This window comes from Kogia breviceps, chromosome 11, assembly GCF_026419965.1.
Source record: "Kogia breviceps isolate mKogBre1 chromosome 11, mKogBre1 haplotype 1, whole genome shotgun sequence".
Taxonomy (NCBI): Eukaryota; Metazoa; Chordata; class Mammalia; order Artiodactyla; family Physeteridae; genus Kogia; species Kogia breviceps.
Genome location: NC_081320.1, coordinates 58,970,162 through 58,984,356, shown reverse-complemented (window position 1 = coordinate 58,984,356; position 14,195 = coordinate 58,970,162). Strand labels below are relative to the sequence as shown.

At 37.2% G+C, this 14,195-nt stretch overlaps 1 protein-coding gene across 1 annotated transcript in view; it reads right to left on the bottom strand.

Moving 5' to 3' along the window:
- Nucleotides 1-14,195, bottom strand: part of ASB3 (ankyrin repeat and SOCS box containing 3) — a 98,859-nt gene that overhangs the window by 57,121 nt on the left and 27,543 nt on the right. Inside the window, exons 2-3 of the mRNA XM_059078953.2 lie at nucleotides 6,983-7,191; nucleotides 1,512-1,670 (exon numbers count right to left, since the gene is read on the bottom strand). Of these exons, the coding sequence (XP_058934936.1) occupies nucleotides 1,512-1,670; nucleotides 6,983-7,178 (355 nt within the window). The 5' untranslated portion in view covers nucleotides 7,179-7,191. The remainder of the gene's footprint in view (nucleotides 1-1,511; nucleotides 1,671-6,982; nucleotides 7,192-14,195) is intronic.

Sequence of the window (14,195 nt, the reverse complement as noted above, 5' to 3'; positions counted from 1 at the left end):
TATGCTAAGTGAAAGAAGTCAGTCTCAAAGGTTACATGTTGTATTATTTCATATACATTTATGAAATTCTGTAAAAAAAAACAAACTACAGTGGAGTTCCCTGGTGGCCTAGGATTCTGGGCTTGCACTGCCGTGGCCCAGGTTCAATCCCTGGTCAAGGAACTGAGATCCCACAAGCTGCACGGCACAGCCAAAAAGGAAAAAAGCAAACGACAGGGATGAAAACAGATCAGTGGTTGTCAGGGGTGACGTAGGGGGAAAAGGTTGATTAAAAATAGGCAGCATGATGGAATTTTGCAAGGTGATGGAACTGTTCTGTGTCTTGACTGTCATTGTCATTACACATTTTTATGCATACATCAAAACTTGTAAAACTGTACACTAAAACGAATGAATTCTACTGTACATAAACTTTAAGAATATATATTTTTAAATTTACAAGGAAAAAATTATTTTCATAGATATCTCATTTATTCTCAGCCCAATAAAGACTAGGTAGGTACTATTACTCTCATTTTATAAGTGAGGAAACTGAAGCATACAGTAAATAAATGAACATATGAATTACATGTGGCAGGACCAAAACTATAATCCAAATACACTGATTCTGTACAAATGTTTTATTCTGTTAATTTTCTCATGTTCCACTAAACTTTATGGGCCACAATGTCCCCTAAGACAAACAGGATGAAAGGGAGGGAGGGAAGCAAAAAGACAGGTATTAGAAGTATGCCCTTCAGAATTTGGCCTTTGTTCTTTTTCAAAAAAATATTTATTTATTTGTTTGTTTGTTTATTATTTATTTTGGCTGTGCTGGGTCTTAGTTGCAGAACGCAGACTCTTAGTTGAGGCATGTGGACTTCTTAGTTGCAGCATGTGAACTCTTAGTTACAGCATGTGGACTTCTTACCTGCAGCACACAGGATCTAGTTCCCCAACCAGGAATCGAACCCAGGCTCCCTTCATTGGGAGCACAGAGTCTTACCCACTGGACCACCAGAGTCCCTGGCCTTTGTTCTTAATGAATTAAAAAACAGACCATAACTGAAGAAGTCTGAATAGTGATCCATACAGGCAACAAATTAACTGGCGTTAAAGGTTTAGCTCATGATTTCTTCCATAAAACATTCTTAATTTCTTAATGCTAAGAAAAAGCAAAAGCAAACATAAAACATTCACAGATAACCTTGTAACTACTGCTACAATTTAAACTCTACCTGGTCTTCAGAACAACATTGAGAACAATGATAATGACTACAATTCAGAATAAGTTTTACAACTTTAAACATTTAAAAGATATTCCCAGATGCTATCACCCAAGGGTAGAAAACAAAGAAGAACCTTTAAAAATACCTTTTTGGTTTCAAAATCAAAGAAGTGACAGTATAATATTTGCCAGAGAACATACTATAAATACAACAGCTTTAGGGAAAATTAAGTTTAGTTTCTTTAGCAGAAAATAAAAGTAAAAAATAAAAAATTGTATCTGTACCACAAATAATATACTTCACCTAAAAACAGTGGTGTGGTTTCCTCTAAAGTAGTGGCATTAGGATCTGCCCCAGCTTCTAAAAGAATCTGTATGATCTTCCAATGTCCTTGACTTGCAGCAAGATGTAATGCACAGAAGCCCTCAAAAGTCTTTGTCTTAAGGTAGTTTTTAGATGAATCTATGAAAGAATAAAAAACTATCAATTAGAAGGTATCACTTCTATTTCTTGGGATTAAAAAGTAAAGATTCCAAGAAGAATTTAATAAAATATTAAAAGATAATTATAAATGGGAGGTCTCATAGTTTAAAACTCTCTAGAAAATCAAGAAAAAGTTCTACAAGGGTCACAGTATAAACAGCTTCCCAGTAGTCTTAACACAAATTCTGCCCACACACTCATTTTCTCTTCTCTAGTTTTTGGTAAGTGGGGGAAGGAGAGGGGCAGGAATTGAAAAGTAATAACACAAAAGCAAGATCCAAGATTTACTGAAATATTAATAAATTTGATTCTTTTATTTCTACATTTCCATGAGGAAAATGGTCTCACCTGTAGCATTACTTCCTTGTACTCAACTAATAAGATGAAGGTATTTAAAATACTCCTTTTCTAACCTAAAACTACATTATCATTAATGAAGCCTACATTTCTAAAATAATAAAATGCACTCCAAAGAAACTGAACAATGACATACAATTTATAAGGAACTTATGAGTTGACTTAAGTTTTCTGGGTTTGTTATGAAAATCTCAAAGTTTTGGTAATATTCAAATTATGTAAACAATGTCCACATTAAATTTTTTGTAAGTTCACAGCAAAAGATAATTTTAAGTGACTTTCTTACCTTTGCTTCCAAAACAATAAAATTCTAAACACACAATAGAATGGTGGGTTGAATGGGGGAGGCATTTCTGAGAGCATTGATAAACAAAAACAAAAAATAAACAAGTAAAAAAAGCTTTAAATAATATTTTCTTGAAATACCAGAATTAAAACTAATGGTCCTGACTACAATAATCATCTGTTTTAAGTAATTCCTGCAATCATAACTGCTGAAACTGTCAGTCTAAGCCATAATAATATTCAATTAACAGCTTGTAAGCATAAATAAACAGCCTCCAACTTTACAGGATATACAACTAAATGGCAAGATAGGATAGTTATATTTTAAAAGTTCCTATCACTAAAACAGTGTTCCCAGATTAGTCAGAAACTGACATATATTCAGATATCCACAAAACTATAAGTTTAAGACATGAAAAACTAGGAACACACAGATAGATATAGACACAGATATGTAAATAGCTCCCAAATAGAAAATTTCAACATTATAAAGAAGCTGATTCTTCCCAAAATAATAATAAATTTATTATAATTCTAATCAAAATGTCAACAGCGCTGGGTATTAGTTCATTGATTGGTTTTATACTTGTAAAGTGCCTCAAGTTGATAGGGGTTAGGGAGGGCAGGTAAGAGTAACAAAGAATTTAGAAAAATAAAAGAAGGAAAATATTGGGGGGAAGCTAGACTTACTATTAAACCATGTGCTAAAGTCAGAATAAGTAAAATAACATGGTCCATCTGAACACAACTCTTAATCACTACACTACACTGCCTTATTTATCTAAGGATTTCCAATATCTGTTATCATGCCCAGTATAACAGTGTAATATTTTCTTCACATGAACTAATAAAAAGTACTATGAATTATTAGATCATATATTGGCCACATAGAAGTACTTGTTCACAGTATGTTATAATTAATTGCAAGAGTTTAAGTGACCTTTCGGCAGCAAATGGTTTAATATAGAATGGCATGATTAACTGTCAATGAAGATCATTATTGTTCTTCAAGATAATAAACTTCATGAAATCTCAGTACCTATTACACCAAACTGCCAATACAGAAGACAAGGAAATTTGTTATTTGTGCTAATACTTTATACAGAAAGCTAAAGTGAAATATATATACATATATAAGCATATTAAATTTCTAAGTAATCCATACTTCAGTGTTCTTCTCCAACTTGAATGAAAAGGCCATGTATGACTTCTAGGCTAGATTCTGGATCTAAAATGAAGAGAGTAAAGCAAAGCCTTTCTAACCTTTTAAGACTCTCCCATCCTTTTTGTCTAGGCCTGAGCACCTTCATACTTTAGAACACTAATAAATAGTATGTTTCAGAAATCTCTGACAGTTAACTAATATTAGATGAATTTAAGGAAGCAGAAATTATATAATAAAAGACAATTTTATGTATACCAGCTGAGCCACAAGGGACAAGAGAATTATGAATCATATAAAACACAGGTATAGCAAGTATAAAGAATGACAGAAATGTCAAACTTGCTTTCAAAACTTTTAAGATTAACCCATAATAACAAGTTAACTAGTTACAGATATGAAGATGCTACTGTCATCATTAAGCAGAAGAGACCTCACTTCACTCTTCAAGACTAGAAATGTTTGTATGTCACCATCACCTTAAAATACCTCCTTACATGAAGCTGTATGCTAGCTAGACATTTTACAAAGTAGTCAGCTACCATTCCCCACTGGTAAATGTTTATGAACTTGAATCAACAAGAAAAGTTTAAATTATAATTTTTTTAAAAGGCAGTGGATCTGAGTTAAGTATGGACTTTAATTTACAAAAGAAGGGATGAGCCAGGGGAATACAGAAAACATTTTTGAAAGTGACCAATAGGCTATATAGCCCTTTTGCTTCATTTTAGTTTGATTTTTCTAGTGAATCAAGAAACCAAATCTGACAGAATTTTGGACTTTCGTTCCAACTACATAGAACAACCAAACTCATGGAAAACTGAGACCAAAAATGTCACCACCTCCTAGAATAAGTCATATAGTTGCTTCCTACCCTCTGCAAACTGTATTTCCTAGCTCCCTACCCCTACCCTAATCCTTGTGTATGTACTGCACATAAATTAGATTTATCCAAAATTTATTTCATAATAGTGAACTCTAATACAAATCGTGAGAAATTTTTATTTGACCATTTATATCAACTATTCACATAGTTAACTATGAGTGACTTACCCTCCAAAAACATCAAGCCTAAAAAAGAATAGTCAACAATGAAGGTGATACTTTTAACTTCTAAAAGAAAACATAGATGACTTAAATAGCCAGTTCAAACACATTAAGTCAAAAGCCTGCCTAATTTTATTCAGCAGCTAAAAGGAAAAAAAAATTATAACATAAAACTGATGTGGGAAGAGATAACAGTATATCTGGAATGAACTTTTTGACTAGAAACAAATATTCAAGTTCATGCCTTTGGGGACTTCCCTGGTGGCACAGTGGTTAAGAATCTGCCTGCCAATGCAGGGGACACGGGTTCGAGCCCTGGTCCAGGAAGATCACACATGCTGGAGAGCAATGAAGCCCATGTGCCACAGCTACTAAAGCCCATGTGCCTAGAGACCGTGCTCTGCAACAACAGAAGCCACTGCAATGAGAAGCCCATGCACTGCAACGAAGAGTAGCACCCACTCGCTGCAACTAGAGAAAGCCCACACACAGCAACAAAGACCCAACACAGCCAAAAATGAATAAATAAAATAAATTTATAACAACAACAAAAAATGCATGCCTTTGTCACTAGAGATAGTTTAGGAATTCAAGCTATAGAATTAACTTGAAACAAATTCTGAAAACATGTATTTTTACATATGAGGCATAAACTCTATTTTTCCAATATCTTTAAACATTCAACTATAATAGACTCTAGAACACGTGATTTAAAAAGCATTCATGGGCTTCCCTGGTGGCGCAGTGGTTGAGAGTCCGCCTGCCGATGCAGGAGACACAGGTTCGTGCCCTGGTCCGGGAAGATCCCACATGCCGCGGAGCAGCTGAGCCCGTGAGCCGTGGCCGCCAGGCCTGCGCGTCCGGAGCCTGTGCTCCACGGTGGGAGAGGCCACAGCAGTGAGAGGCCCGCATACCGCAAAAAAAAAATAAAAAAATAAAAAATAAAAAAAAAAAATAAATAAAAAGCATTCATGATAAATTTCCTGTATTATGATTTGGAGAATTTAGCCTTGTCATCTCTCATCCCTTAAAACAAAACAAACAAAAAGCCACACCAAAAACATTGTGAGGATTACTTTCTTTCCCATCTATGAAGTAATGAGTTAGTAATTTTGATGAGCTATGGTCCCAAAAGTCTACCTTCTGAGTGACTGGTGATGGTAAGCACACAGGGGAGAAGAATGTGAATGTCCATGATTAATGAAATGTAAATGGTGCACTGAGTGTCATAACATGCAGTGTTATATTCAAACTCAGTCTAAATTAACTGAATGTTAAAAATGTTTACTTTGATTAAATGCTGGAAGCATACTATAGTGGAAAAACATGGGCTTTAGAGTCAGAGAGAAATGGGTTCAAATCAAATATACTGGTTTATTATACAACTTTTGACAAGTCAACTTCTCTGAGCCTTGGTCTTTTCAACAATAAAATGGGGATAACATGTTCTCAATAGCAGTTTTGCATATTTAGATAAATAATGTAAGTCAAGCATCTAGTACAATGACTGCTACAAAGCAATGCTCAATCACCATTAATTCTCTTCCCACACCCTGCTTCCTAAGTGTCACACTGTCTCATTTAGTCTCATTTACTGAGCTCCTCACTCAGTTGTGTGCTGGCTGTGTCAACTGGCTCTGAGGGAGTGAAAAAAGAAAAAAAAAAAAGTTTATAGAATTGGTTTGTAACACTGGCTGATTTCTGTGGTGTAACTACTCCCACATGGCTGATCTCAGCCTATGATCATGAAGTCAACCAAATACAGAGCTGGAAAGAGATGTGCATGATTACTCTCTGTCCCATTCCTCTGTTTTATTTTTTCCACAACACTTTTACCTTTTGAAATTACCTTGTTTAACTGTTTAGGTATTTACTGTCTGTTCCCACCCCTACCCCCAAAGGGAATAAAAACACTATGGCAGGGACCTTGTCTGTCCTGTTCTCTTCTGTGTCCTCAGCAAGTACAAAATCAAACTAATTGGAAAGAGTCCACAAATTCAGGAAACTGAAAAGTATTAAAAAAAAAAAAGACTAATTCAAGGAAAACAATCATACCCTCAATTTCGGCAGCACTGTTTTCTTTAGAGAAGGAATAAAAAATAAACATGACCAGTAAGCACCAAATGCTTAAATTAAAACAGCAGACTACTTCTGCCACATCATCTAGCTTAGCAATAAAAATCGGCCAGGCACAAGCACTTCCATATAAAGGACAACATTTCTAAATGTCCAGCTGAAACACCTGGACATATATAATTATATAACATATATAATTCAAGGTAGGCAATCTTACCATTCTTAATTAACACAGAAGCAGTTATTGTACGGTTATACAAAGGTAAACAAATACTACTGTTAATAAGTCATTTATTACCTTTTTTTTTTTTTTTTATTAATCCAGCTTGCAAGCCCAGCCTCCCACACCCCGAATTTACTTTACCTGCACGAATTAACATCCGCAAACATTCTAGAGAGTTGTGATAAGCTGCTTCATGAATTGGCATCCATCCCCTGTTATCAGCAACATCAACACTATGTCCGTTTTTGAGCAGTTTTCTTAAGACTTTAACATTGCCTTCCCTGGCAGCAAGTCCAACTGTGGAGCACGTGTCAGAGTAAGCCTCTGTAAAATCCATTCTTTTGACCAGTCTACAAAACAAGGCAGAAAGAACACACTATCGTCAGTAAAACAACACTGCACTCCTAGATATTAGCAGATCACTGTGGACCTGTTTAGCATCTCTCATATAACTGCTGAGGAACAGCCTGAGGTGGAGATAGCAACCTGGCAGGCCATAGCCTCTGCCAGTCTAAACCAGGAAGTCTCTCTCTTTGGGGGACTGGGCTTCCTTAGAATCCTCTTATTAAAGATATCAAGGGAGTTTTAAGTGTTCTATCACTCCTTGTCTGAGCCGCTCTTTCCTGCAGGCTTCTGCTCCCATTCATACTCCAACAAAATGCACTCACTGGAACACTGTTGATGAGAGAGTGACATTTCTTCAGTTAATCCCAAATGTATACAGTCTACTGTGCAGAGATGGCCATTTAACTACCAGCAACGCTCAGCCTCAAGAACTAATTTTATAGCCCTCTACAGGGAAAAGCTAAGCCCCAAAAAGCCAGAAAGGAGTGAAAGACATTTTTTTAAAAAACAAAAATAAGTTGTAATTCTCATTTTTATGTCCCTGCTGGTTCTTTCCAGAAGGAGCAAAACACTCGGTTTCTCTTTCCTCAGTGAAACAGTCCCACTGACTGAATATACTAAAATGAACAAAGACCATCATAGATGGGTCCAGCTTTCCTACACTAGCCCAGAAAGTTTTTCACAGCATTATTAGCCTCTTCCTCACAATCTCCCTTCAAAGTTCAAGTTCCCCTGGAGTCAGTGTCCAGTATAGCTCAGCATATGACTCTTACAAAGACAATTTCTTGTTAGTCACACTATGAGGCAGGTTGGGATAAGACCCAGGATTCTCAGGGCAACAGTTATCTCCCAAACGGCAGTCCCTCTCAGTAACATTTCAGTTCCATCCTTCCTCTTAGTTTTTTCTAAATATCTTAGGAGGTAAGTCAGGAAATACCAACAACATGTCTAGTACAATACAGGTAAAAAACTTTCTAGAGTGATATTCTAAATAATTTAATTAGAAAGGGAGGTTTGAGGAAAGAGGTTAAAAGTAAGCACACAGCATTTCCTGTAGTAAATTTGAACTTATCTATGGTCATGTTTAAATATAAAGCTGTACCTGCAGAACCTGATTCTACAGAGAGCTAATATTAGCTATGAATTAATCTGATTAAATCAACCAGTCCATTACTAAGGAAGCGAAGATATTCATTACAGAACATTTAATTATTCAGTTAATAATTATTTACTGAGTACCAATTAAATGATCAGCAATGCGCAGGATATAAAGATGACACACAAAGAAAACAAACAAAAAAAACAAAACAACAACAACAAAAAGATGACATAGAAGTTGCAAGGAGGGGGAATGAAAGAGACACTGAAGGAGACCTTCAACATGGTAGAGGAGTAAGATGTGGAGATCAGGTTCCTCCCTACAAATACATCAGGAATACACCTACACGTGGAACAACTCCTACACAACACCTACTGAATGCTGGCAGAAGACCTCAGACTTCCCAAATGGCAAGAAATTCCCCATGTACCTGGGCAGGGCAAAAGAAAAAAACAGAGACAAAAGAAAAAACAGAGACAAAAGAATAGGGACAGGGCCTGCACCTGTGGGAGGGGCCTGTGAAGGAGGAAAAGTTTCCACACACTAGGAAGCCCCTTCACTGGCAGAGATGGGGAGTGGCAGAGGGGAAGCTTCAGAGCCACGGAGAGCACAGCAACAGTGGTGCAGAGGGCAAAGCGGACAGACTCCTGCAGAGGATCGGTGCCGACAAGCACTCACCAGACTGAGAGGCTTGTGTGCTCACCCGCCGGGGCAGGCGGGGGCTGAGAGCTGAGGCTCGGGCTTCAGAAGTCAGATCCCAGGGAGAGGACTGAGGTTGGCTGTGTGAACACAGCCTGAAGGGGGCTAGTGCGCCACAGCTAGCCGAAAGGGAGTGTGGGAAAAAGTCTAGAACTGCCGAAGAGGCAAGAGACCATTGTTTCGTGGTGAGTGAGGAGACGGGATTCAGAGCACCACCTAAATGAGCTACAGAGACGGCGTGAGCCGTGGCTACCAGCGCGGACTCCAGAGGCGGGCATGAGACGCTAAGGCTGCTGCTGCAGCCACCAAGAAGCCTGTGTGCAAGCACAGGTCACTATCCACACCACCCCTCCCGGGGGCGTGTGCAGCCCGCCACTGCCAGGGTCCCGTGATCCAGGGAAAACTTTCCCGGGAGAACACACAGCGCGCCTGACGCTGTTACAACGTCATGGCAGCCTCTGCCACCGTAGGCTCACCCCACATTCTGTACCCCTCCCTCCCCCAGGTCTGAGTGAGCCAGAGCCCCCGAGTCAACTGCTCCTTTAACCCCATCCAGTCTGGATGGGAACAGAGGGGCCAAATCCAAAGCTGAACCCCAGGAGCTGTGTGAACAAAGAAGAGAAAGGGAAATTTCTCCCAGCAGCCTCAGGAGCAGCGGATTAAATCTCCACAATCAACTTGATGTACCCTGCATATGTAGAATACCTGAACAGACAACGAATCATCCCAAAATTGAGGAAGAGGACTTTGGGAGCAACTGTAGACTTGGGGTTTCCTTTTAATTTCTTTCAGGTTTTATGTTTACCTTAGTTTAGTATTTTAGAGTTTATTATCATTGGTAGATTTGTTTACTGATTTGGTTGCTCTCTTTTTTTAAAAATATATAGAGATACATATTTTTTTCCTTTTTCTCTTTTAGTGAGTGCGTATGTGTATGCTTCTTTGTCTGATTCTGTCTGTATAGCTTTGCTTTTACCATTTGTTCTAAAGTTCTATCCGTTTTTCATTTTTTCCTTTTTTTAAAGTATACTTTTTAGTGCTTGTTATCATTGGTAGATTTGTTTTTTGGTTTGGTTGCTCTCTTCTTCCTCTCTTTCTTTTCATTTTTAATTACTTTTTAATTTTTAATAATTGTTTAAACTTTTTATTTTAATAACTTTATTTTATTTTTTTCTTTCTTTTGTTTTTTCTCCCTCTTCTTCTGAGCCATGTGGCTGACAGGATCCTGGTGCTCCCACAGGGTGTCAGGCCTGTGCCTCTGAGGTGGGAGAGCCAAGTTCAGGACATTGGTCCACCAGAGACCTCCCGGCCCCAAGTAATATCACACAGTGAAAGCTCTCCCAGAGACCTCCATCTCAACACTAACACCCAGCTCCACTCAACGACCAGCAAGCTACAGTGCTGGACACCCTATGCCAAACAACTAGCAAGACAGGAACACAACCCCACCCATTAACAGAGAGGCTATCTAAAATCATAATAAGGTCACAGACACCACAAAACACACCACTGGACGTGTTCCTGCCCACCAGAAAGACAAGATCCAGCCTCATCCACCAGAAAACAGGCACTAGTCCCCTGCACCAGGAAGCCTACACAACCCACTGAATCAACCTTAGCCACTGAGGGCAGATAACAAAAACAATAGGAACTACGAACCTGCAGCCAGCAAAAAGGAGACCCCAAACACTGTTAGTTAAGCAAAATGAGAAGACAGAAAAAGACACAGCAGATGAAGGAGCAAGGTAAAAACCCACCAGACCAAACAAACGAAGAGGAAATAGGCAGTCTACCAGATAAAAAATTCAGAGTAATGACAGTAGAGATGATCCAAAATCTTGGAAATTGAATGAAAAAAATACAAGAAATGTTTAACAATGGCTTAGAAGAACTAAAGAGCAAACAAACAATGATGAACAACACAATAAATAAAATTTAAAATTCTCTAGAAGGAATCAATAGGAGAATGACTGAGGCAGAAGAACAGATAAGTGACCTGGAAGATAAAATAGTGGAAATAACTACCACAGAGCAGATAAAGAAAAAAGAATGAAAAGAATTGAGGACAGTCTCAGAGACATCTGGGACAACATTAAATGCACCAACATTCGAATTATAGGGGTCCCAGAAGAAGAAGAGAAAAAGAAAGGGACAGAGAAAATATCTGAAAAGATTATAGTTGAAAACTTCCCTAATATGGGAAAGGAAATAGTCAATCAAGTCCAGGAAGCACAGCGAGTCCCATACAGGATAAATCCAAGGAGAAACACACCCAGACACATATTAATCAAACTATCAAAAATTAAATACAAAGAAAAAATACTAAAAGCAGCAAGGGAAAAACAACAAATAACACACAACAGAATCCCCATAAGGTTAACAGCTGATCTTTCAACAGAAATTCTGCAAGCCAGAAGGGAGTGGCAGGACATATTTAAAGTGATGAAAGGGGAAAACCTACAACCAAGATTACTCTACCCAGCTAGGATCTCATTCAGATTCAACAGAGAAATTAAAACCTTTACCAACAAGCAAAAGCTAAGAAAATTCAGCACCACCAAACCAGCTTCAAAACAAATGCTGAAAGAACATCTCTAGGCAGGAAACACAAGAGAAGGAAAAGACCTACAATAACAAATCCAAAACAATTAAGAAAATGGTCATAGGAACATACATATTGACAATTACCTTAAATGTAAATGGATTAAATGCTCCAACCAAAAGACATAGACTGGCAGAATGGATACAAAACCAAGACCCATTTATATGCTGTCTACAGAGACCCACTTCAAACCTAGGGACACATACAGACTGAAAGTGAGGGGATTGAAAAAGATATCTGATGCAAATGGAAATCAAAGGAAAGCTGGATTAACAATTCTCATATCAGACAAAATAGACTTTAAAATAAAGACTGTTAAAGAGACAAAAAAGGATACTACATAACGATTAAGGGATCAATCCAATAAGAAGATATAACAACTATAAATATTTATGCACCCAACATAGGAGCACCTCAATACATAAGGCAAATACTAAGAGCCATAAAAGAGGAGATCGACAGTAACACAATAATTGTAGGGGACTTTAACACCCCACTTTCACCAATGGACAGATCAACCAAAATGAAAATAAATAAGGTAACACAATCTTTAAATGATACATTACACAAGATGGATCTAATTGATATTTATCGGATATTCCATCCAAAAACAACAGAATACACTTTCTTCTCAAGTGCTCATGGAACATTCTCCAAAATAGATCATATCTTGAGTCACAAATCAAGCCTTGGTAAATTTAAGAAAACTGAAATCGTATCAAGTATCTTTTCCAACCACAGTGCTATTAGACTAGATATCAATTACAGGAAAAAAAACCTGTAAAAAATACAGATACGTGGAGGGTACACAATACACTACTTAATAACCAAGAGATCAATGAATAAATCAAAGAGGAAATCAATAAATACCTAGAAACAAATGACAATGAAAACATAATGACCCAAAACCTATGGGATGCAGCAAAAGCACTTCTAAGAGGGAAGCTGATAGCAATACAATTCTACCCCAAGAAACATCGCAAATAAACAACCTAACCTTACATGTAAAGCAATTAGAGAAAGAACAGAAAAAAAACCAAAGTTAGCAGAAGGAAAGAAATCAAAAAAGATCAGATCAGAAATAAATGAAAAATAAATGAAGGAAATAGCAAAGATCAATAAAACTAATATCTGTTTCTTTGAGAAGATAAACAAAATTGATAAACCATTAGCCAGACTAATCAAGAAAAAAGGGCAGAAGACTCAAATCAACAGAATTAGAAATGAAAACGGAGAAGTAACAACTGACACTGCAGAAATACAAAGGATCATGAGAGATTACTACAAGCAACTAAAAGCCAATAAAATGGACAACCTGGAAGAAATGGACAAATTCTTAGAAAAGCACAACCTTACGAGATAATAGAAATAGAAAATATAAACAGACCAATCACAAGCACTGAAATTGAGACTGTGATTTAAAATCCTCCAAGAAACAAAAGTCCTGGACTAGACGACTTCACAGGCGAATTCTATCAAACATTTAGAGAAGAGCTAACACCTATCCTTCTCAAACTCTTCCAAAATATAGTAGAGGGAGGAACATTCTCAAACTCATCCTAAAAGGCAACATCATCACCCTGATACCAAAACCAGACAAAGGTGTCACAAAGGAAGAAAACTACAGGCCAATATCACTGATGAACATAGATGCAAATATACTCAATGAAATACTAGCAAACAGAATCCAACAGCAAATTAAAAGGGTCATACACCATAATCAAATGGGGTTTATCCCAAGAATACAAGGATTCTTCAATATATGCAAATCAATCAATGTGATATACCATATTAACAAACTGAAGAAGTACACCATATGACCATCTCAATAGATGCAGAAAAAGCTTTTGACAAAATTCAACACCCATTTATGATAAAAACCCTCCAGAAAGTAGGCATAGAGGAAACTTACCTCAACATAATAAAGGCCAAATATGACAAACCCACAGCCAACATCGTTCTCAATGGTGAAAAACTGAAAGCATTTCCTCTACGATCAGGAACAAGACAAGGCTGTCCACTCCCACCACTAGTATTCAACATAGTTTTGGAAGTTTTAGCCACAGCAATCAGAGATGAAAAGAAATAAAAGGAATCCAAATCAGTAAAGAAAAAGTAAAGCTGTCACTGTTTGCAGATGACATATTTCTATACATAGAGAATCCTAAAGATGCTGCCAGAAAACTACTAGAACTGATCAATGAATTTGGTAAAGTAGCAGGATACAAAATTAATGCACAGAAATCTCTTGCATTCCTATACACTAATGATGAAAAATCTGAAAGTGAAATTAAGAAAACACTCCCATTTACCACTGCAACAAAAAGAATAAAATACCTAGGAATAAACCTACCTAAGGAGACAAAAGACCTGTATGTAGAAAACTATAATACACTGATGAAAGAAATTAAAGTTGATACAAACAGATGGAGAGATATACCACATTCTTGGACTGGAAGAATCAACATTGTGAAAATGACTATATAACCCGAAGCAATCTACAGATTCAATGCAATCCCTACCAAACTACCACGGGCATTTTTCACAGAACTAGAACAAAAAATTTCACAATTTGTATGGAAACACAAGACCTCGAATAGCCAAAGCAA